Raw genomic sequence first — 25,412 nt, forward strand, 5'->3', positions numbered from 1 at the left:
TACAATTTGTCCGCAGACAAGACCGGAAACTAAAGGTTTTAGGGCGCTTTTAACGAATTAGGTTTGGTTAATTGAAGTTATATGGAATACTGTGTTTTTTTTATCAAGGTAGAAGTACGTGTGTGTATTGAATATTAATGCATATTGTGACAGAATCAGCAACACGATGTAAAATGTCAGGTCGCTCTCGGAACGATAACTGGACCCTCAGTGAGCTTTAGTTAAGCTGAAGACGATTGAACACCCACTTTCGTTTGTATTAATTTGATCATTTAATGTGATTGTGTTCTGCTTTATGTTCTAGATCTTGGGCTTGAGTGAATACTGGATAGCCTTTAGTGTGGGGTAAGTCAGTTAACCTTCCAAGATGGCAACAAAGGATGAAGACAGTGTAGAGCATACAATAGAGGTTACAGAAGAGGAAGAGAGTGGTGATGCAGTTCTTGATGAAGATGAAATTCTAAATGATCATGCTGAAGGTGTGGAATGTGAAAAGGTGGATGAGATTGGTGAGGAGGGAGAAGGCAGCAACATGGATGTGAACGATCCAAGCAAAGAAATGCAACATGAAGAATGTGAGGAAGTGGGTGAAGGTGAAGGTACTGAAGCAGAATGTGTAGAAGATAGTGGAAATGCGGAGATTGAAGAAACTGGTGAGGAGACTGAAATGATGACTGAAGATGCTGAGCATTCCACTTCTATTGGTGAAGATGGAAACAATGTGCGTCATGTGGACAGTGCGCAAGATGAGGCCAATGTGGACAATAACAAAGATGTGGACAATACCAAAGACGTGGTCAGTGCGGACAACGCTGAAGATGAAGACAATGCTGTGGAGGCCAAAGATGAGGATCCAGATGAGGATACAGCCTTGGCATTGAGAGAGTTTACAGTTCTTGATGAAGTACCAGGAGAGGACATGGTATGGTATAAATTTCATTTCTCAAATTTTGTAAAAAAATAGAATGAATTCATGGAAGTTTGCACTGTTGGATAGGAAGTAATAAGATAATCAAATTAATGAGTTATGTTTATAATATGTTGGTAATATTTGTCTGTAGAGGTAGGTTGTACATCACTCACAAAAACTGGCCAAAATTAAAGATCAGTAGTCTGCATATATGTATTACTGCATTTACCATGTTCAGTTCACTTTAGATTCACATACTGTAACCATAAATTTGGGTTAAACTTTGTTAACTCTCTTCTTTTTTGGTGCACTTCCTGTCATAGTTGGGAAGTAAAGGATACGAAAGTGAGGCTCTCTTACCTAGCCACATAGAAACGTGCTGGGGTGGAGGGGTGGGGGTGGGGTGGGGCGGCATTGAGAAAAAAAATGTTTTTGCAAGTACCTCTATATCTGATCTAAATACACAGCCTTTCCTGAAGTAAGTAACTTCCTGAGAAAGTGGCTAAGGATATAGAAAATGATTTTTCTTACTGTCATCAGGCCTGTATGTCATAGCCTAGGTGTGCTTTCAGATTAAAAACATAAGAAAAGATCATATCAGATTGACGTTGTTGTTGAAACACATTACACAAGAGAATTCTATTCTGAATGACACTTAACGGTATTTTGTGAGGGAAATGAACTATAATTTGGAATGGGTTTGTGAATGTTTACCTGGCTGAAAGGTATTACACAACCAGCGACACCAAAGGAAAAGATCACGTGGTTAGGTAGAGGTAGAACCTTTCCTAGGTGCAGGTGGGGCTAGACCAGGTAGGTTGGATTGTGCTAGGGAAGGCTTGTTTTTGTGTTGCAATGCAAATTGATTTCCTTTTTTAATACGTAGACTTGCCTTAATAACTGATATTTGCAAAGTATATTGATATTTTTTCATTTTATCGTGTATTTGTTTGATAGGAGAGGCAAGAAAGCAAACCAACAGATCCAACTACTGGTACAAAAAAGGGCAACCCCAAAGGCAAGTTATTTCCTGATGAGTATTTAATCAATTCCTTATGCAGAAATGACCATATGTAACAGGTGAAAAGTTAAGAGACCCACTAATTTATTGTATTTTGTCATTTGGCATTTGTTATTTAGTTTGCTGTTCATACTTTATATGTCACTCATTATGCTGAAATGCATGACATCTGATCTTCATGTATATTATGCTGAAATGCATGACATCTGATCTTCATGTATATTGCACGGGGAAATATAAGCGGTTGCGACTTACCAGTTGCGTATGTAGGAACAATTATGGCGAATACCTTTTGTTCTCTCGGGCGCCATTCTGGCGAGTTAAGTTTCAGCAATGTTTGTTTATTTTTCCTGACATTCAAGCAAGGATATTAAACTTGCCACAGTGTGGATTTAAAGTTACAACAACAGCGGAACCAAGCATTAACCGTAAACGTCAAGTCCTGTTGAAAGAATCCGTAGTAAAAGAAATTTTTACATGACATGCGCATTTGAATCACTTGCAGCAGAATAAATGTGGTACAGATGAATCCTGATTCCTAATACCATATGAACCTCCGAAACAGAAAAGTGTTGAAGACAGTTTCGTTTTGGCATGCCCCTTTCAACTTTTTATCACTGTGGGCAGTGTCAATGAAGATTGATTGCATTTTCCTTTATATTCATTACAATGGGAGACTCGAGGACGAGCTACACAGATGGTTCAAATGACAGTAGACCATATCGTTTTCTTCTATGACGTTGCAGTGCGTGTATACTTCATATATGTTTTATGAGCACACCTAGACTGATAATTGTATTCTTGAGTATGGCATAAACACCAATCAAATAAATAAATAAATAAATACACTGATAATTGTGACATAATAAAGGAAAGAAGAAAAGAGTTCACAGCTTTGGACTGTCTTAATACAGGCAGGAAGGAGCTTTGTGAGTTCCATTTAAAACAGAAACTAGCAGGGTGGTGATAGAATTGCTTTATGGAAGATATTTGTTGTTTGATGGAAGTTTGACAGCTGAACTCTGGAGGTTGCTGATCATCTGTCAAGACAGAATTGATAAGTGGCCCCTGATCATATTTTCTTATTTTTTACCCTGTATTACTAATAATCAATATACAAAACCATTTTCCGCATCGTATAAGTGAGCTATTCTTGATCAGATCAAAACCATTTGTTTTTTCTTGTTGTAAGTATAGCATACCAATATCAAAACAGATTGACTCAAACTTCCGAGTAGCATAGAAAGAGATACTCGGGACCAGTGTATCACACTCAACTGATAATGGGGAGGGGCCTCGGTGGCTCAGTCAGTTTGTGCGCTAGCGCAGCATAATGACCCAGGAGTCTCTCACCAATGCGGTCGCTGTGAGTTCAAGTCCAGCTCATGCTGGCTTCCTCTCCGGCCGTACGTGGGAAGGTCTGCCAGCGACCTGCGGATGGTTGTGGATTTCCCCCAGGCTCTGCCCGGTTTCCTGGCCGCCGTCGTATAAGTGAAATATTCTTGAGTACAGCATAAAACACCAATCAAATAAAAATAAAATAAAAACTGATAATGGGGTAGTTTTTATTGTCAGTTTTAGAAAGTAAAAATATTACATGTTTGTGGTATTAAAGAACAAAGGCCATTCCACTAAGAGATTTTAGGGGGTTAGCACGCCAGCATGGCGCAATGACCCAGGAGCCTCCCACCAATGTGATTGCTGTGAGTTCAAGCCTAGCTTCCACTCCAGCTGTATGAGGAAGGATCTGTCAGCAACCTGCGGATGGTCATGGGATTCCCCTGGGCACTGCCAGGTTTTCTCCCACCATAATGCTGGCCACTGGCACATATTTTGAGGATGATGTAAAACACCAATCAAATAAATAAATAATAAAACCATTTCTGACAAGTCAAAATTTCAAACTATTCATTATGCTTAGTTTTTGGTACTGAAAACTGAAATTCTGACACTTTCTTCTTCAGATAACATTGAGCAGGTGGACAAAGTTTTAATTCCTAAGCCCCAAAATAAGCTTTAAGATCGTATTTCAAATTTTGACAGAAAATGTCAGAAATGGCATTGCGGAATCAGCTCCTGGTGAGGTAATAATTAGCTAACACTCGTTTAGAGTTGACCATGTAAGGTTGAATCAAATTTCATTTTTAGGTCCTGTTTAACATCGCACTGATCATTCATCTGGATATACATTGGTTTTGTTTTCCTTGTTTATATTCATGTTGACCTTTCTGTTTGTTGTACAGTTCCTTTGTGCTTAAAGCTTTATCCCCTTCAACTTGAAGATCTGCAGCATGAGAATATTAGGGCTTTTATGAATAAGTCCAAATTTTTCTCAGCAAGATTTATTGGAGAAGATGAAAGTGATAAACAAGGGTAGGTATATGTTTGTTGTAAATGTTGGCAGAGCTCTGTCATTTGAACATAGAACATTCAAATTATTTCATACACATGTACAATAAAACTTTGCCCCCCAAAAATGCTACTAAAAGTTATGAAATGATACTTTTGGCTCTGAAACTTGCATACTGGATATCATCCTACCATGCCTACCCTCCAAATAAACCTGAGAACACCTTTCTAAGATCAATGGAACTTGTCTGACAGAATGAGAAACTTACTTGTGGAAGAATTCTGACACTCCCAAGGTTGTTGCATTAAATTGTCATGACACCCCTTTTGTACCTTTTGTTATCCTATGTATAGAATACCATGCTTGTCATGCTGAATCAACATATATGCAACATATATAGCACATATGCTTAACATTAAAGAAACTAACATGTGTTTTCATCTTATTACATGGCTAAACTCGTCTTATACTAAGTAAGAAAGAGTACATGTAATTTCGAGAGTAAAACTTTGTTGTTTATATTTAGTATCATACTGTGAAGTACTCAATTTCTCAACCCTTTGTGTAACTGTTTTAAATAAAAGTTAAGCAGTCTAGATGAAGATAATCGGCATTGCATTCTCAAAATGTAACCAGTTTGCAGGGAGTTACCTTGACTGATTGTAAGGAAAGTATCAGTGAAGACAAGATTTTTTGCTGGTGCCCACTTCTGCCTGATGTGACATCATGCTAGAACACATTACATGTAGCCACAAATAATGTTGTACTCTGAAATGCATGACAACAGGCTGCAGAGACACAGTGGATACGGTGTCTATATCAGGAAGAGGAGGATGTGAAGACCGATCAGTAAACTTCTTACCACCTTGCTGGGCGCTCAGTATTTAAAAGAGAAATTTAACCTGGCACTGGTCGATCTAGTCTCAGGGTGATATGACTAGGTAGGAGGTCATGTCTCCTATGTGGTCTTACATGCGTTCTGCACAGTTGATCTATTCTTAACCAGTTCACCAGTGTTAAACTCGGTAAAGTTTCCTTCATATAATTTTAACATGAAATTTTCAAGAAGTACTGGTAGCTCATCAAAAATAGAGAAGCAATGCATAATTATTTATGGAAAATGTATGTATTTTTCATTACAAATATTAAGTATTCCCACACCACAGCCCATCCCCACTTCAGACAATTTAAATTTGTACCGTTTCAGATAAGGTATAAATTGCATGTCACTTGTTGCTTATTGTGTTTAGTTCTCTTTTTATTTCAGGATATTGTATGTCAGGTACCCAACCTTTGAAAACATGGAGGATGCCAAGAAGGAGCTGGGGAAATACAAACTGAGAGATGGCAGTCAGGCAATTCTGAAGAAAAGTATTCATAGAGGTGAGGTGATATGATGTTTAGTCTGCTTTTGGAACTCGCGTTTACATGTGAGCTCTCTATTCTGGCTTGCCTGTACAGAATACAACAGGAGCTAACGTCATGCCTTGAGGAACGTTAATGTGAATGTTAAGGGGGCTATCTCAAGAAGTAGGGCATGCATTGAGGTCAAATTGTGCATGTGTGAGAAGGATAATAACGCAAGGTGGATAATGCCCTGTGTGCAAAGTTATGACCTTATGATCTTGAGTATGGCGTAAAACACCAATGAAGTAAATAACTAAATTACAAAATTCTTGACCAAGCTTTGTGTGATTTAGAATCAGTGTTATGGTAAAAGTTACGAGTAGTATATAATAAAGTCCAGAATGTATTGAGCTCAAGTTTTATATGCATGTAAAACACAATATTGCATGAGAGGGATGTTTCTATATCTAATGGTTGGAGGTGTTAGCTTTTCAATCTTTGGGACACATGAAGTGCAGTTCATAACTGGCCTTGGACAAGGAATTCACCGATCTGCATCATATGTGAGAAAAGTCTGTCAGTAAATTGCCAGTGGTTGATGGTTTACCCAGGGCTCTCCAGTTTTCTCCACCAATAACACTAATTTTATTTTATAAGGGAAAAGTTTTTGAGTATTTGTTAAACAAGAATCAAAGAAATAAATGAAATATTCAGGTATGTGTAAGTTTACCAAATTCATGTCAGTTGAGAATATAATTTATGAAAGGTCATCTATAAGATGGTATCTCAAAAAGTACTGTATATGCATGTATTGCTCAATTTTTTCATTCACAGATGAGCTCTTTGGAGCCTTGCTGCCATTTTTATGTATATTGTATATATGTATGTGTATATATGTGTACATATGCATGTAGTGAAATAAATGATATACTTTTTTGGTTTGTTTCTCATTTTCACAGACCTTTTAAAAGCTGAATTTAAGTACATTCAGAAGAAACGTAAGCCTGCTGGTAAGTTTTGACTAGATTTAAGACCTATCATTGTTTAAAACAGTGGCTTCTATTTTTATTGACAGATCAGAATTATGGTTAAGAATTGTTGTTCATCATATAAACTTGCACATCTACAGCTACATGTACATTGTACACAGATAGGCATCCCCAAATAGGCAGAGTGGTTTAGATTCACACGTACTAATGTATGTTCAAATATTTGTTTCAATTGTACTGGTAACAACCATAATAGATTTATTTACAGGAACTTAATTTTACATCTCATATCTTGTAGACGGTCACAAATTGTTGCATATTTTGTGTATTCTATGAATGTTTGGTTTTATACGTGTGTATGAGTAGACCTAAGAAAATTTCTGTGAACATTTGACTTTCTGTAGTGTATTACTGGTCCTAGTGGAATCTATACAAACATAGAAGTCTTTATACATGTAAGAGAAGCCCTTTTTATTAATAGAATCCTTCTAAAGATTTGAGTTTGTATATTCATGTACACGTGAGCATTGCCATGAGAAGCTGTCTGAATACTTGAGTTTGTATATGAGCAGCTCATTGAGAGTCTGTCTAAACAGGTATATCTGTCCCTGGGAAATCTGTCTGACCATTTCAGTGTGTACATAAGTCAGAGCGATCACTGAAGGTCCATTTGAACCTGGTATGTTGGCATTTCATGGAAAATCCATATGGACATAAGGACGTTTGTACATGTTTATGAGCAGTTCTTATATATGTTAAGCAAAATTTATTGTATCTCCAAATTTGTGTAGGTACAGGTATAAAATATTTTTGTCCCAAATGGGAATGTAGCAGACATCCAATGTTGTTGTCAAGATTTGCCCAAAGCTTGTAAAGTTAGGTGATCATTCAAAAAACACACATTTTTTTTCACCATGATTATTTGAATACAGATGACAGGCTTGCTTCAAATTTCTATGTGTATCACTGTTACATTGTGAGCGAGATTTTTCACAAACAGAACACTAATTGACTTATAACAGTGAAAATTGGACATTCACAATTTTCCTTGTTTGAGTATTGACAAGCAGGTTAAGACCACATATATTTCTGTGTGAATTTCTGAGTATTCAACCAGCGAGAGGGAGAAAGCAGTGGGTGTGGATGGGGCTGGGGAGTGATGATGAGCAGGGGACTAGTTGGTTTCATGAAAACCTAGGGCATCATCTGGTTTCTTTCTATTGGATATGGTCTAATTAGTGGTGTCATGGAACATGATGAAAGATTTTTGGGGAATGGCTAAACTATTGCTTAGGTCCCATTGTAAATGAAGTGATGATGAAGTCATTTTCTGATCTTCATACAGAAAGTAAGGACATTTTTTGAAGGTTTCTCACTGTCTTTTTTCATATATATCTCTGTAATATTCCCAATTCTGTCTTCATATTAGGTTCAATGTACATGTGCAGTGGTCTCCTCAGTGTTGTAATTAACGAACTTATATCATAGGCATGTAACTCCAGTTTGTAAGCATCAAAACTATTTGCTAGAAGACAACAACAAAAAAAAAGGTTTCATGCTTATCCTGTGATAAAAGTCTTCTATTTTTCTATGTATTCACATGTTTTATTGCATGCACAAGAAATTCCACACAAATTCAGGAAACTTTTTCATTGTTCAGATGATATGTGTGTCATTCTGTCATCAGGATAGGATGAACATGATCAGTCTCAGAATGATTTTAGATCTGAATTTCATTGATCTGATCAGGTCTAGATGAAAGACACCCTATTTAGCAAAATAATACCATAATTGTTTTTCTTCTGTTATATTTTTCTCTCTTTCTCTAGAATACTTTTACTATTAGTAGTTCATGTGATTTTTGGTGGGGGGGGGGGGGGGTGAGGGCCATATGAATTCATTCCTTTTACATGAAAAAATGTGCATTCTAGCCTACATGTGTGTAAAATTTCATTTTCTTACTGGGGAGTAGGTTGTGGCCGAGTTGCTATATTCAAGATGCTTGCCTTTCATTATATGGCAGGTGGGTAAAATCCAGTTCTTGAACAAAGAATGCCAATGTTGCCAGGGCATTGGTGGCCATAGGTAGTAGAAGATGCTCTCCTGTGTGATCTTACATGAAGTCTGCTGGAGAATACTTGACTTCTACCAATTTGACCCATGTCACATTGGAAGAATTTACTTCTAACTCACCAAAGGTTGGTGGTTTACTCCGAGCACTCTGGTTTCCCCTTACCTGTAGAACTAGCCACCACCACTTGAGAAAATACTACCTGAGTTTTGTGTTCAAACAGTCAGATAAATGAATTAAACACATCCTCATCTTCTTCTGCTGGTGATGGTTTGGGTGCCATTTAGCAATGGATTAAAAAAATTTGTTATCCTTTGATTTTGTGCAGTGGCTCGATACTTTGAACAGGCAATGTTCAGTATAGCAATGCACAGGTAATTGCTCCACAATACACCCAGTTTGTGTTTGTTCATCTGACATGGATACACGGGAATACTGGTTCCATCATGGATCAGCGTGAAATCTGTTTTTGATTGAAGTCATGGGAAGTGGCACTGAAGTTGGCCCTATTTTGGACATGTAAATACATATAGGTACAGTGGAGTGCATTTCAAGTATTTTTGAAATGGGTGCAGTAAATTACCATATCGGTAACCATGGGCATATATCCCTCGTCTGCGATGGGTTCAGCTGGGTTGCTGCTGTGTATGGCAGGTTACTGCTGGATTGTACAGCCACTGCGCAATGTAAGACCGATGTAACTATATGCATGTACGTGTATTCATGCCAGAAATGGATTGTGATTGTTTTGCAGATGATCCTGAGCCTGTGTCGGTATTTGTCAATAACTTACCCTCCTATGCGTGTGAGAATATGCTGAAGGCTCTCTTCCCGACAGCCACGAGTATCCAGCTGCCCCAAAAGAGCACGGGCACCATCCAGGGGTAAATCACATTCAGCATCTGTTTGTAGCCTGTCCTTGACCTAGGCTTGTCTTCTCTGAAGCTAGCCACTGGGAAGACTGGCTTCCTGAGTACATGTACACTGGTTTGCTGTTGTCATGTTACCCCCATGTTTTGGTATCTTCCTTGCTGGGCTAGTTATCAGACATGCTAGACACAGGTTGTCTTCAGCCTGTCAAGTGTGGCTCCTCCTCACTGGTCCCTAGCCATCTGCAGTAAAGTGTATTTCTGCTGGTGTCTAGAAGATATATTGGTGGTTTCTGCCTGTACCCTGCCCACCCTTACCTTTTAGCTACATCCATGTACTGTTCTACACTTGAAGCCACATGTCAACACTGATGTTCATACCCATTTGTGGCTAGAGTGTAATAATGTGGCTAGATATGTATTGGGCCTTTTGCTTTATGAGCAGGCGTGTGATGATTATCAGACCCCCCACAGAAGACAAGGAGTGAGATTTACCTAAATTCGTACTCTCCAGAGTCTTGATTATGTCAGGCATGTGTTGTTAGCACACCGGAGGTTGTTTGTGGAGTGTGAAGACGTGGGAGTGTGATAACACGCCTCAAATTCAAAGGCCTTTTATATGATATAAATGTATGTGTAGTTTGCTTCTGTTACGTTGTACAGGTAACTTTGGTGTCAACAAACATATGGTATCAATTAACATCTATGGTATCAATGGTGTCTGTGTGATTCACAGTTTCAAGGTAAGTTTACATGCTACCATGAATGTTCTGCATCAAAGCTTAAGGGGTTTTTGGTGCCATTCTTGTGTGAGAACATGTTCATCATTGTACATGTATGAAAGATGGCATTTCATACCTGAAGATTTGTGCAGGAGTGTATAAAGGTCTGATAGAATATGGCACTCACCGTGTTCAAGCATGTATGACCAGAATACCAGTATCTAGGTCGAAGCAAGCAAAAATATAAGGCAGAACAATACTTCAGCTGCTGGGACCAAGGGATCATATCTTTGATATATCCATGTGAACATGGCACATGGAGAAACATCAAGAACTGAAAAATGTCTTCCATCTACATGTACCTTAGCCAGAGACCAATTGTGCCAGGCAGTGGCCATGTGTGGAGGGAAGACCACAGCATTTTCAAGAGGACGCCTATGATATGTGTTTGCCTTTTCAGGAGCCCCTGAAGGTTCCAGCTATTCAAATCAAGGCTCTGGCTGGGTCCGTCTCTCATTGTTTCATCCTGTCAATACAGCACCATCAGAAGCTAGCGGCAAATTATGTACTAGAATGAGTGACATTCTGCCTAACATGTCTGTGGTTTAAGGAGAAACTGGCCAAGTCACACCTCTCCCTGACATGTCTTAAAGGCTAAATGTGAACATCCAAAAATATGGGTATTCTTGTTGACCTATGTGGTACCAGGAATCAGTTGTATTTTAATGAGCAAAAACTTACATGTACATAGTTCAGCCAAAGCTAAAAATTTACTCTGGGTACAAAGCAGGTGGTTAAACTTCATGTGCCTATGTGAGCTGTACACCACATCCATTTTCCACTGTTGTGTTATCAGTAGTGGAAAAAATATGGAATTATTATGAAGGTAAACTGTGTAAAACTCACCAAGAAGGTGGGCTAAGGCAGTCCACATGTGAAGGAACGAAAAATGACATGCCTGTACTTCTGGGAATGCATGGATTCAAAAGGATCATTGGAAATAGCTTTGACTCTACCATAAGGTGTGCATGTAGTTTGTAACTCAGCACACAAACTCCAGAAAAGAACAGTTTTGTATGAGGGGTTGCCATGTGGTCAGTCTCCTGGATATACACCATATGTGTCTTTCCTGACTAGAAGGTGGTCTCTTCAGGAATCATAGGGAGGGGTGGGGTGCAACTGCATTTCAGTTGTTGACCAGTCTCCCGCTTGTGGCAGACTCAGCGATGTTCCAATGTTCAGGAATTGGCATCAAGTCAGATGAGCTGAGACGCTTGAACACAGACTGCTGACTCCATCAACATCAGACTCAGTGGAGACAGTGGCACTAAATCCACTGGGGACCAGGGAGTTAATGGAAAGTTATCACAGTACCAATACTTCCCTCAGTAACCACCAGGCAATGAGTGGACGGTAACACTGATAAATCTTCGATCATCGACTTGTCATTTCAGGGCTTTTCATCAGTGAGATGCTCATCGCCATGTTGTCTGGCTGGCCTGTTTGTACCCTTTAGTGTGGGGCCAGTTGGTTGAACTGTGCTATCCCAGACATGATTTAGAAAATAGGATCTTAGCTGAAGAGTGTGTTACCCACAGCTGCATACATGATGAGGGTATACATGTGAAAGTGTCACTGCCATGTGAAAGTGTCACTGCCACATAAATCAAGAAGGATTCTCAGGCACTGGTTGGTCATCGAACATGACTGGATTTTGCATGCTTCAGTTACTGATAAACAGCCTGGACTTGGCTGTATTATGCCACCAAGTCCGGAAAACTCTCGCTGCAGGTGACATATTCAAGTCCCGAAAACCATAAAATGGTCGGGGAAATATTTCCAGGAGATGCACAAGTACATCTTAAATGAAGACGAAAATCTTTCAGTCCCTTGTGACACGATATTTGGTTTCATTCCCAACCTTGGACAGGAAATTTTCAAGAATCTCCTGCCCCTACCCCCCCACCCCAATGCCCACCCCCCACTGCTGTCTGGGCCATTGTAACAATACACATACAGCAGCGTTCCTAAGGACGTTTACACGTGGTCTTCCATGAAGTTTGGTGGAGATCACTTTCCTCCCAATAGTACAGCATATATCTTTAGCGTAAAGTTTTGGTGAAATTCTGTCACTGCATATGCGGGGAGGGTCAATACTAATATGTGCATAGTTTAATATTACTGAAAAGAGCTTAGCACATACATATATACAAGATCAAAACATTTTTTTGTTCCAAAGGATACGATTATGAAATTGTGTACATATGTACTGGTTGTTTAATAAAACTTTGAAATTTTGTATTAGAAGAAATTTGTATGTGGTGTCACCAGATGCCACTTTTCATGTAACACTGTAGTCCAATCAACTGCACGATGTGTGTCCTAGATACAACCCATTGTGGTCCTCTGCAGGGCAATGTTTTTGTCAGAGTTGATAGTAGAAAATAAAACTTTTACTCTATTTTCCTTAAATGAAATGAGGTTCATTACTACATAAAGCATAAGCTTGGGATTTTCAGTGTACAGGGCCCAGTTGTTCCAAAGTGTATTAGCAGTTAAGTCTGGTATTAACTTTGGCCTGGACTAAAAGGCCATTAGTTTTGCATTAGGCCAAGACTGGATTTAAGCCTGGCTTAACGTTTAATACAACAACTGGCTACTGATCATGCGCAGAGTATTATCCTCTAGGTCTGCAGTTCAACTGCAGCACATGTATATTTAGATGTTAGCCAGATTGATTTGGCTTTTGATATTTCTCCTGATGGTGGAAAAATACATGTAATGGGCTAAACTGAGAAGACAAAGGGAGCTTTTCATTTTACATAGTTACACTACTCATTCATTAACCTTGTAAACTGTAGAACATTTACACCTAATAAAGCCAAGATTAATGCTGAATATAAATTTTTTTATAAATTTTGATTTTGAGCAGGTGTTTTTCATAAGCTGTTCTTGTGTGAAATGAATGAACTGCGATAAATATTTGTCAATTAGTGATTCATACATGATTATTTTCATCATGTTCATAAAAATTTACTGATGTGTAAAGGATATAAATTGCCTTGTTATTCTTTTCTACCTTGTCTCCTTTTTGAATTTGTCACGGAGAACTCAATTGTCTAGAATGTTTAAATTGAGAATATGCTGTAGAACAGAAGGGACAGTGTTTTAAGATAAGAAGCCTGTCAGAAAGTTTATTCAAAAAAGAAATTTAAAGTACCCCAATAACATTACTATGTGTATAAACTTATCTGCTGATGTAAATTTTATATATGATACTGTACATGTAGATGTCTTTATTCTGAATACCCTATAAATAGCTTTATATAGTCTCATTTTCATTCATTACTGTTGAAACTGAAAAATTTTGAAGAATTTTGTAATGCTGGCGATACTAAAAGCAACTGTGAATTGAATGAAGCCATTTTCCAAATAAAATGTGAGATGTTTACAGATCCATAAAGTGAGTACCAGTAGTACATTTGCTTGAATTGATATGAACAGCTAGTAAGATGTGTTTGTTTTCTCCTTCCCAGGTATGGTATTCTGGAATATGCCAGTTGTCAGGAAGCGAGAGCTGTAGTACGAAAGAACAAACAATATGCTGCTTTCATCGGAGACAACCGTCTGAGACTGCATGTAGTGGGGTATGAGGGTATAAATGGTAAGACATTCTGTAGGAACCACCTGAGACTACACATAGAATGATATGTAAACATAAATGGTATGTTACTGCTGGAACCGCCTGGGACTACACATAGAAAGATATGAGAGCATAAAATGTAAGTTACTGCCGGAACCGCCAGAGACTACACATGGAATGATATGAGAGCATAAATGGTAAGTTACTGCCGGAACCGCCTGAGACTACACATAGTAGGATATGAGAGCATAAATGGTAAAGACATTCTGCAGGAACCATCTACTACACATTGTGGTATATGAGGGCATAAGTGGTAAGACATTCTGCTGGAACCACCTGAGACTGCACATAGTAGGATATGAGGGCATACATTGTAAATGGTAATACATTCCTCAGGGACCTCCTAAGACTACACATAGTTGGATATGAGAGCAGAAATGGTAAGATACTGCCGGAACCATCTGAGACTGCACATATTGGGATATGAGGGCAGTAATGGTTAGACATACTGCAACAATGCATGCGAAATATTTTTCTGGTTGACTGATGACAGACTGAGTGCATCACAATGTTACCTTGACTAGTAGGCAGAGGCTTAAATACACATGTAAACCCTGGACTCTGGATGCTGTGTGGCCGTGTGAGCAGTTTTGTCAGGTATCTGATAATGCCTGTTAACACAGGCTCTACTCTCCTGATCATTGATATATATAATAAAACTACTCTTTATTCTGACGTAAAGTTAATTCAATGATTGAATGAATAGATTGCTGAATAGCTGTCCATCATTTCTCAAAGATGATTTTTTTGATTGAATTAGTTCATGTTGATATGACAGTACTTAGCATATTTTATCTTGTGATCAATTATTCACTTTTCTGCGCTTATTTTCTTGAACAGATCAAAAGACGGAGACATCATCATCAACTCATAAAGCCACGTCCAACAGTGAAAACAACAAATCTGTGACCGGAAAGAAAGAAACTGAAGGTCAGACATTGACTTTTGAATCAGAAAAGAACATAACAGTCAGAGAAGAAAAAGGTGAACAGCTACAAAATAATCAGCAGGAGAAGAAACTGCCACAAAATAAACAGGAACAGAAAAAGCAGCAGGAGAAGAAATTGCCACAAAATAAACAGCAACAGAATACACTGCAGCGGGAGAAGAAATTGCCACAGAATAAACAGCAACAGAATGCACGGCAACAGGAGAAGAAATTGCCACAAAATAAACAGCAACAAAATACACCGCAGGAAAATAAACAGCAGGTTACACAGCAGCAAAATAAGCAACAGAATAAGCAAAGGGAAAAAAATCAACAAACTACACAGTCACCAAGCAGCCAGGTGAATAGTGGAAAACGACAGCGTAAGGACTCTGTGGAAGGAAGTCCAAAAAAGCAGCGCCTAGGTCGTCAGAATGACTCTGAGAAATCACTGACTGTTGCAAAGTCTACACGCAGACAGAAAAGAGGTGACAGACGAAGAGACAGAAATAGCCTATCTGGGCAGACTCAAGCACAACTATACGCTGGAAAACTAAGCCCAGGGCAGGGATCAAGAAACAGACAGTTGCATCCAAGAGAAGAATTTCAGTGGAATCGTGGGTCATGGACTTCAGATAGGAGAGGCCAGAGGAGCAGCACTCAGACCCCAGAAATGCTGGGGGCTATGACAGCAAGTGGTCTTCAAGCTTTGGGTCTAAGTAATGTAAATCCTGGTCTCTTACAGAGCCTGAAAAGTCTGGTCACAGCCCAGGCACTTCAGACCATAGGAAACATGGCAAATATAGGTAAGTAGACAAGTGCTGTATTACATGTGTGTCTCTCCCAACTGTTAGTATGTTTCTTGCAAAAACTTAAGAGCTAAGGGGCTGATCTTCACCTTGAAACATCCGGACATGAGTCTTTCCAATTTTTGGTGTCCATTCGTCAGTGTTTTAACATTATGCCTGAAGTGGGTCAGTCCTTTCAATGAAAGGCGAGCAATCGCTCGGCCAAATCCCATATGAAAATATCCTTTATTGGCATGAAACTGTGCGTGTCTTGGCCATTCACTCAGGGATTACTTTCATTTTGAAAACGGATGTGCTGTGTTGTTGGCTCGGTGTTGTCAGTGGGAAACTGTTACCTAGCGGGCCATGTGAAGCGAGCTTTGATTGGCCAGCAGAAATAAGAAACTTCTGCTCATTGGCAGTAACAGTTCTCAACGCAGATGGCAGTCCAGTTTGTGTGTTGGATCCATGTTTAACAGTTTTTGATCGCTATGCATCAGTTTGGAATTATGCGAACATCTCCGCAATCTCTGCTGCAGTGTCTGTGACTTTGGAAAATGTGAATCTCCAAAGATGTCACATCATACAAGTTTTAACATTAAGTAAATCTGAGACTGACATGTTGGCACCATCACGGAAATGTTGCCCATAGCACAAATACAAGTGAATTTGTTCAGTAAATTAGAAATCTTCAAACACTTTACATGACTTGATTGTAACCAACTCCTCACCTAAGATGAGCTATAGCTCTCCTAATAAGGAGCAGTTTGTTGGGGAGCTACAGTGTGTATAGTCCTAGAGTCCTACACTCTGATTTTAAGGAAATTCTAACTTGGCAACTCTCTTCCCTTCATCCATATATGTAGCTGTTGTTATTTATGTGAAAAATTCATGAGTATGTCGTTACAGAACAACGAAATAAATTGTCAAGTACAGTTCTCTCAGAAAATTACTGGTCCTTGATCATAACATTGTTTGACCTTAGCTGAAGTCTTTAAGTTAGACTGCATGTCAGATACCAGAAAAGGTTTCCCATGGCCTCCCTCTGGTTTACTCCACCAATACACTACATTTTATAAGTCAGAAATTCTTGCACAGAGCATTACAATGAAGAAAATAAAAAAATAAATTGGAACATCAATAGAAATTATTCTAAAACAATAGATCTAGTAGAATTTGTGACTGTTGCATGACATTAAAATCTTATTGCTTCATAAGTAAAGTTCAGAGAATATATGTGTATAATCTTTGCAATTTCAGATGCTTTGTATTGTGCCATGTCTGAAAATCAACATAAAATATTGTTTTTTCGTTACAATATGACACTTTTACACCATGATCAACTTGTAGTATCTACAAGGTTGTGTAACAGATGTACTAGCATCATTCTGATCTATTCACAGGCACAGGTGGTGGAATGGCTGGCATGAATATAGACAGGTCAGTACATACTGTATATAGTGCATTTTTCAAGGGACAACATTTTGCTAGATTCTGATATATTCATGCACCTTAAGAGTTTTTAAATCAGTTTGATTAATTTGTTATCAACAAAACTTAAGTGTTGTATGGAAAGTATCATTTTAAGGCCTTACTGACCATCTGAAAGTACATTTTTACATAACAAACTGTAGGTGGAACAAACTCGGTGTAATATTGGTATATTCTTCATTGTAATCTTTCAGTGTTTTGCGCATGGAAAAAGAAAATGAAGTCATTTAAATATACCTCAGGTCAAACTGGAACCATGTTCCACAAGAAATCAAAGAAACAATCACAGGATGTTGATGAATTCAGGAAATGATGAATAGTATTGGTTAACTTGTCAAAATGGGACCTTGCCAATATTATATATAGCGTAAATAGTATACACCTGCATAGTAGCCTAATTCTGCAACCTTTTCAACCACCTCTGCAACCAATATTCTGAAACATTCTGAGAGAAACTAACATCTTTAATGACACAAACTAATCGTTTTTAACATCATTTTGGTCTTAATTATAAGCATAAATTCCACTGAAGGAAGTGCCTTGATAGTTGAAAAGTTTGAAACTTGATGTATACATCTTTGGCAAGTGCAGTATCAGGTGGTTAAATGGCTGGCTCAGTTTGCTGGGACTCAGAAGCCCACAACCAATGAGATTGCTTGGTTGAATCCAGCTCTTGCTTCTTTCCCTGCAGCCTTAAGTCAGAAGGTGTGTTAGGTATCTGCTGAAGGGTTGTGTTTATATTTTCTGGCTCACAGGTTTCTGTCTGCCCATAAACCTGAAACCTGTGATAATGGTGAAACGCCAGATGTATACATCTTTGGCAAGTGCAGTATCAGGTGGTTAAATGGCTGGCTCAGTTTGCTGGGACTCAGAAGCCCACGACCAATGAGATTGCTTGGTTGAATCCAGCTCTTGCTTCTTTCCCTGCAGCCTTAAGTCAGAAGGTGTGTTAGGTATCTGCTGAAGGGTTGTGTTTATATTTTCTGGCTCACAGGTTTCTGTCTGCCCATAAACCTGAAACCTGTGATAATGGTGAAACGCCAGATGTATACATCTTTGGCAAGTGCAGTATCAGGTGGCTAAATGGCTGGCTCAGTTTGCTGGGACTCAGAAAGCCACAACCAATGAGATTGCTTGGTTGAATCCAGCTCTTGCTTCTTTCCCTGCAGCCTTAAGTCAGAAGGTGTGTTAGGTATCTGCTGTAGGGTTGTGTTTATATTTTTGGGCTCACAGGTTTCTGTCTGCCCATAAACCGGACACATGTGATAATGGTGAGACGCCAATCTTAATACTCTGTTTCATGTTACAAATCTCTTTATTTCAGTGGTAGAGCCAACCAGTTTGGGTATTCACCCACCAATATGCCCTACCTTGGTTCAGGTACATGTATACTCTATTTAAAGTTTTCTTGACTTAAACGCCAATGCTCATGTACAAATATACAAACATTCATGTACAGTGTACATGGACTCTTCAGATCTGTAACTCACATCTCAACTTGCTCCTGTGAGAAAGGTAAAAAAAAGAAGAAAGGTAAAAAACTTTGAGTGGGCTCATTCAGTGAATAAAGAAGTCATTGAGAATAAACTTCTTCACATCCACATACATGTAGTTCTGTATGCATGAAAATCATCCTTTCCCACAAATCATTGTATTTGTGTCTCTGAGATTAGTGTAGATTGTCACAGTATTCTTGCCATTAAGAACACCTGTATTGTCAATGTAAGTTCTTAGCATATATGGGGGCAGCAGGTCCAGGATCAATCCTGGGTAGGGTCACACCTAAGACTTTAAAAGAGGAAGTTGCAGCTTCCTTGCCTGGCGTTCAGTATTAAAGGTAGAGTGCAATGACTGGTTGATCCGTATCAGTATAATGGCTCGAGTGGGACAGCTAACTTGTCTTTGGGAAGTCGTTTTAGTGAAGCAGCACTAAATAAAAGAGCAGGGGAAATCTGTCCTCCAACAAGGAGGCACGTTACATACGCTCTAAGGACTCCTTCATCATCTTATGACTGAAAAAATAAGTTAACCCCTAAGAACCCACTCAGTCTTAAAATATATGATCTGTGTGCTTCAGGGAGAGATATGCTGATGACAGGCGGTGGCATGGGCCCACAAACCAGTCATTCCAGTGTCAGTAGCAGGACAAATTTTCACTCAGGTACATGAATACTCTGCTCAGAAATTTGTTTACATATATGAACTCAAACAAGAAATGTAAGCAATATAGGTTAGACAGTTTTTTTAAGACAGTTACAAAAACTAATGTTCGTTATTGAATTAGTATGAAGCATACAGTCTAAAATATTATTGCCTTGCCTTATCTTGTCAAGTTTTCTTGTAAGAAATTTGATGGATTTTCTTGATCTGTTTTCATAAATGTATCAGTAGTTCCAAACTCATGGACAGGCTTAATTTTTTTTTCCTGCACTTAAAAAAGTTCTTCCTCTCGGGCCATACGTGGGGAGGTCTGATAGCAACCTGCAAATGCTCGTGAATTTCCCCCAGGCTCTGTCCAGTTTCCTCACACCACAATGCTGGCTGGCGTCACCAATCAAATAAATGAATAAATTAAAAAAGTTCTACATGTATTAAATCTTGAAAAAAGGTGTTTTCAAATTATTGGTCTTTATCTCGACAGCTGCAGCTAGCTACTCTGGCAGAAGTGGAAGGTATGGCCCGAGTGATGTGAAACCTTCAAGCTTGTCTGCTAAGCCTAGGTAAGAAGACAATTAACCTGTAGCCATTCCTTCACTTCTTCATGTGTTTCTTTGGTTTAGTACATTTTTGATGCCTTTGAGCTGAGCACACCAGCAAAATGGTAGCTGCTAGTGCTGATGTAACCATAACCACATACCCAGCTGGTATAATTTCTGTTAAAGAATTCTATTAAAAGAATAGTATAGGTAAGAACAATGTTTCAGTTAGAATCCAAAGCTGTTGTTACTTTGTGTGAAATGCATTGAAAGGCGTGTGTGCTGTAATTTCATATATTCTGCATTTTCTTATTAAAATTATATGAAGGTAAAGGTAGATTATGGAACAAAAATCAAATGTGTGCAGGTATCAGTGTTACAAGAAAATTACAATTACAAGAAAAATGATTACTTCTGTAGGAAGCGGAGGAAGGTAAGACAACGAGATGCAACAGCCAATAGATCCAGTGTTTATGCAGGATCAACAAACCAGCCCTTCTCAGACAACAGAGGTACACAAGGTTTCATGTTGTTATCAAGTGCTTTCATAGTCCAAGTGCACGCACTGTAATTATTTGATAGGTCTGACAGGCCTTGCTTTTGGGGTTAACTGTTGTACCTTCTTTAAAGCGATAAAATACAAAAATATAGATAAGCATTTTATTGTTGAAACAATTTAAAACAGTATGTAAAACTAGCTTTTTTTCACAGAATAAAATGCAGTTAAATATTCTTGAGTATGACATAAAACACCAATGAAAGAAATAAATAAACCTAGGTGATATCTTTAGTTCATGTGTAATGTACATGTAATGTTTATGTTCAAGGTGGAGACAGTGGGTTCAAGAGTGTACATCGAGGGTTTGAGGAATCCAGACCACAGCCATCCTATACCTCTCAGTACAGGTGTGTGCCTAAGCCTTTTACCAGAATCGCATGTACATGTAACAATGGAAGAGTATCGATAACATTTCCTTTTAGACATGGATGCATCTAAAAGCACTGCAAGGCTTCTTGATTATCGTTTAATATGGCAGGTTACCAGCGCATAAAGAATAATTCAATTATTGTATGAAGGCATAGAAATTTGACCTCTGTAAGGTAACATTTAGAAGTCAGGCAAAGAAAGGTAAGATATATTTATATTTGAGTAAACCCACGTCTGGTCATGGGTTTCCCCTCATCATATAAGTGAAATATTCTTGAGTACTGCGTAAACATATAAATAATATAAACATGAAATAAATAAATAAATAAATAGATAAATAAATAAATATATTTTAGTTATCAGCCTGACTGCTGTTTTGCATGTATGTGTTTATGCCTTATTTATTATACATGTACATATATTTTTGAGTATTGGATATACACCACAAACTCCAAATATGTAGTTAAATCATGTTCATCGATTTCTTTACTCTGGATAAAAGTTAATCTGTTTTCCTCTTTAATATATCTTAATTTTGCTCATACATTTACCTATTTCCCCCACCCCTCCTCCCCCCTCTCCGACCCATTCTTCTTTTTTGTCATAGTATGAGTTATGGACAGTCCAGCCAGCCAGCCAGCACCACTCTGGTGTCTGATGTGCCCCAAGAACAATACTACTCTGAGAATGCAACTAGTTACAGTACCTCTGATGTGCCTGAAAACAGATACTACTCTGAGCAGCCAGATAGTTACAGTACATTGGCGATGTCTAGTGTGCCTCAGGACAGATACTACTCTGAGAACCCAGTTGGTTACAGTACCTCTGATGTGGCTGGGAACAGATATTACTCTGAGAACCCAGGTAGGTATAATACCTCTCTGTTATCTGATGTACTTGATGACAGTTCCTTGTTTTAGAACCCAAATAGGTGTAATACCTTTCTGGTATCTGATGTGCTTGATGACAGATACTTCTCTGAAGACCCAGTTGGGTGTAATACCTTTCTGGTGTTTGATGTGCTTGATGGCAGAAGATACTTATCTGAGAGCCCAGGGAGGGGAAATTCCTTTCTGGTGTTTTATGTGATGTCAGAACAAGGCTGATGTTAAGATAGCAACCTGGTGAAATCTGTGTTGTTAAAAATGTTCATTCCACAGCCTTGTCCCTTAAAAGCAGCCCTTCTGGCTTGTGACAGTTTATCTGTGAAGTATTAAACTTGTAAAATATTTAAATTGTTGAAAGTTTGAGTTTGGGAAAAGGCTTTATGTTGTTATATTGTTCTGAGTTATAACCTGTATGGTGATATTTGTGGCTGTTGTATTTTGCAGTTTTGGAGGCTAGCAAGGGAGGAATGGGAGGGTATGAGCAGTCAACTTCTCAGCCACTGAAGCACTCAACATTGCAGATGTATGCAATTTTTTATTTGTATTATCAGTTTAATTATGCATAGAAATTAAGCAACAGGCTGAAGAGTAAAATATATTTTGCTCTTTTTGCCTGAGCTTTCTAGCCTACAGCACACTTTCGATCGCAAGTCTGGCATTAATATTAAGGTTAATTTAATTATCTGTGCATGAGTGAGCCTTTGATATACATCAGTCAGACTTGTATCATACTAAACTCTTAACTTCCTGTATTATTCTTGAACTTCCAATTGGACTTAAACACTACTTTTTTAATTTTATCATGAAACTTTAAGTCAACTGAATTGGAAGTATTGAAATAAAAATCCCAGAGGTAAGTCACAGTTTTGCTGCAGAAAACTCTTTGATATTTAAGACTGCATGTACATCTGACTTTAGTCTAAGGCAACTTCTTAATTCTGGAAGCTGTTCTTTCCCAGGGTATACTTAGTTATCTTTCATTCTTAACTTCTAACAGCAGTCATTGATGATATTTTTAGGGGTCCAAGCTGGTATCCTAGCAGGGCACCTCTTGAAATTATTCATATTATCATTCTTAATCAAGTCATAAAATTGCAATATCTCCATAACTGGTAAAGGTAGAAAAACCAAACTTTGGAGTCTTAGTAAGGAACTTATGACATAAACCGTTTTCTGCTGTTTTACCAGTCACGTGATTTAGCGTCCATTGTGAATTTTATTGATAAGCTAAAAAAATCTTCTCCAAAACCTCTAAACCTGTCGATACCTATCGTATCCAATGCATATTCCTTAACATTTTTTTTTCATGTTTTTTACCATTATTATGAACTTTAAAGACCTCAGGATACCAGAAGTGGTAAAAGTCTAGTCGTGTGGACTCCGGCAACGCTGTTGGATAGCAGCTTTATTTTGTTTTGCTTTTGAACTTGTCTGGTACTATTTTTTTCTTTTGGAAATAGTCTTTGGGCTGATATTGATGTATCAAACTCATGTTTTTCTCACAACAGCGGTACGGATTCTTCAGGTCATCAACATGTAGTTGGTGTGAAGCCTGCATCATCTGATGTGGTTGGGAACACGTGGTATCAGAACAGTAGAGGTACAAGTCATTTCTCATTTTGGCAAATATGGTGACACTGCGTGTAAGTCCAAGCAAATTCATGTTTGTTATAGAATACAGAAGTAAGTTACATGTGTTTTGTATGGATAGGAGAATTTTAAAATCATGTTTTTTTTTTTTATTCCAGTGTTCACTTGAATTTTTAGTATAGTAATTCTAGAGTACCTTGAAAGACCGGTATTACGGTATATGACGATGGATCATAGGGTGATAGCCTACTGGAAAAAAAATATAAGCTTCACTGCCAAAGTATTGTGTGACATATATTTCCTGCTAAAAATGCACTGCTTTCGAGTGTATTTTAGATCAATTACTGTAGTTTTGAAAGTGAATATGTTTGGTGCCTTGAATAAATTTTTTATTGAATGTTATTGTTTAGCATTTGACATGTATATTTCTACATATTTGTCTTTTTTTGTGTGTTAACAGCGGGGGATGTTGGCTACAGCAGTGGGGGATATGATCAAAGCACCCAGAGTTCTGTGCCATACGGGTGAGCATAACAATTAACTGCAGCTTAAACTATGGTGTCCTGAGAATGGAAATAGTTGACCATCATACATGAACGTGTATACAGGAAAGGCCAACAACATTGTGCAACCATATTGTCGTACAGAATATACCTGAATTGTTATATCACAAGGGAATGGGCCATGGCTGAGTGGTTGTAATGCAAACGTAGCCTTGGTCAGGGAATTTGTAGATTTCCCTCTTCCTAGGGTTGGTAAGCAGTCAACAAGGCTTGTGTGGCTGTTCGAGCAGCCCCATGTTCTGGAAGACCACGAGTCTTTCTTTAATTTGGTGTGGATGTCTATACATTACTTGTGGGAAAGTTCGTCAGAAATTTTCATAAGTTAGGTGGTTTACACCTGTTCCTGTTTCCTTCATCCATAAAACTTGCTGTCCTGTAAGTGGATATGGCATTAAACAGCAGTCAAATAAACAAATAAATATTCTGTCGCATACATGTTTCAAGTTGATAAAAAATCATATGAAATTATTTGATTAACAGTAAATCTGATATTAATTCTTCTCATTTTTCTTAAAGTGATCACCCACAATTTATGGGTATTACAGTTCATACAAAAGGGTGATTAGGTGGTGAAAACTTCATGAAATTATAGGCGATCGTTGTTTTGTTATCTTTCTAAATATGACGGGAGATCAATTAGCTTGTAAAAAAGTAAACAGGACAGGGGCAACTCTTAAACTAATATAAGCAACATAAGAATGTTATCAGAGATACTGGTCAGACTTTCTAGTGTGATATGTTTTGTCTTTATCAATAATCTCGCCACGATATGGCTGAAATACTGCCGATGTGGCGTTAAACCATAATCATTCATTCATTCATTCATTCTTTATCAATAAAAATGTTTTCTGTGTTGTTGTAGCTCGATTTCTGCTGGACAGGCTGGTACTTTTGAGAACTCCTATTCTAACACTACAGGTATGTGCATGTTCTTATCTTAGTTATGTTTGCTTACTGAGGTCAGTTAAAAAAGAAGAGGGTGATTGTGGTGGTTTGGATGTTGGGGGTATTTAGAGGTTCTCTATGTATATATGTCCTTTGTGCTGCTGTTCAGCTCAGAGTACATCTACATGCATTAACTCCACGTACATCTACCGGCCCTGACAGCACAGGTGGTATAGCATCCGCTTCAGGAGACAGTAGATCCAGGGTCAATCCTAGGTCGAGCCATACCCAAGATCTTAAAACAGCAAGTTGTAACTTCCTGGCTTGGCTTTCAGCACGAAGGGGATAGTGCAACGACTGTTTGACCCGTATCAGTATAATGGCTCGGGCAGGGCAGCTTACTTGCTTTTGGTAAGCCGGCTCAGTGAAGTAGCACTAGATAAAAGGGTGGTGGAAATCTGTCCTGCAAAAGGGAGGTACATTACACGTACATGCATTCTAAAGACTCATTTGTCATTTTATAACTGAAAAATTGGTAAGTACGACATTAAACCCCAGGCACTCACTCACTCACTCCACGTGCATGTACATGTAAGTTAACTTGTTCTCTGGCAGCATTGACCATGCTCAGTGTCTATAGGATTCCCCTATTCAGTCTGCATTTATTATTAAGT

The 25,412-nt window shown here is 38.4% G+C and overlaps 1 protein-coding gene across 1 annotated transcript; it reads left to right on the plus strand.

Moving 5' to 3' along the window:
* On the plus strand, window positions 1-25,087 carry LOC135481849 (uncharacterized). The gene is made up of 21 exons (XM_064761588.1): window positions 1-61; window positions 305-922; window positions 1,868-1,928; window positions 4,175-4,304; window positions 5,549-5,664; window positions 6,588-6,638; window positions 9,443-9,572; window positions 13,816-13,943; window positions 14,823-15,716; window positions 17,102-17,138; window positions 18,514-18,569; window positions 19,267-19,350; window positions 19,831-19,909; window positions 20,306-20,397; window positions 20,713-20,791; window positions 21,421-21,677; window positions 22,145-22,223; window positions 23,209-23,300; window positions 23,751-23,814; window positions 24,716-24,771; window positions 25,074-25,087. The coding sequence occupies exons 2-21, from the start codon at window positions 368-370 to the stop codon at window positions 25,085-25,087; spliced, it is 3,054 nt and encodes a 1,017-aa protein (XP_064617658.1). The 5' UTR covers window positions 1-61; window positions 305-367.
* Window positions 25,088-25,412: the final 325 nt, after the last annotated feature.

Source organism: Liolophura sinensis, chromosome 1 (assembly GCF_032854445.1).
Source record: "Liolophura sinensis isolate JHLJ2023 chromosome 1, CUHK_Ljap_v2, whole genome shotgun sequence".
Classification (NCBI taxonomy): domain Eukaryota; kingdom Metazoa; phylum Mollusca; class Polyplacophora; order Chitonida; family Chitonidae; genus Liolophura; species Liolophura sinensis.

Excerpts from the sequence above, each read along its gene's own strand:
- LOC135481849 (XM_064761588.1), top strand. The coding sequence starts at position 368 with ATGGCAACAAAGGATGAAGACAGTGTAGAGCATACAATAGAGGTTACA. Across the intron at positions 5,665-6,587 it reads GAAGAAAAGTATTCATAGAG|ACCTTTTAAAAGCTGAATTT; the intron begins GTGAGGTGATAT and ends TCATTTTCACAG. Across the intron at positions 20,398-20,712 it reads GCCCTTCTCAGACAACAGAG|GTGGAGACAGTGGGTTCAAG; the intron begins GTACACAAGGTT and ends TTTATGTTCAAG.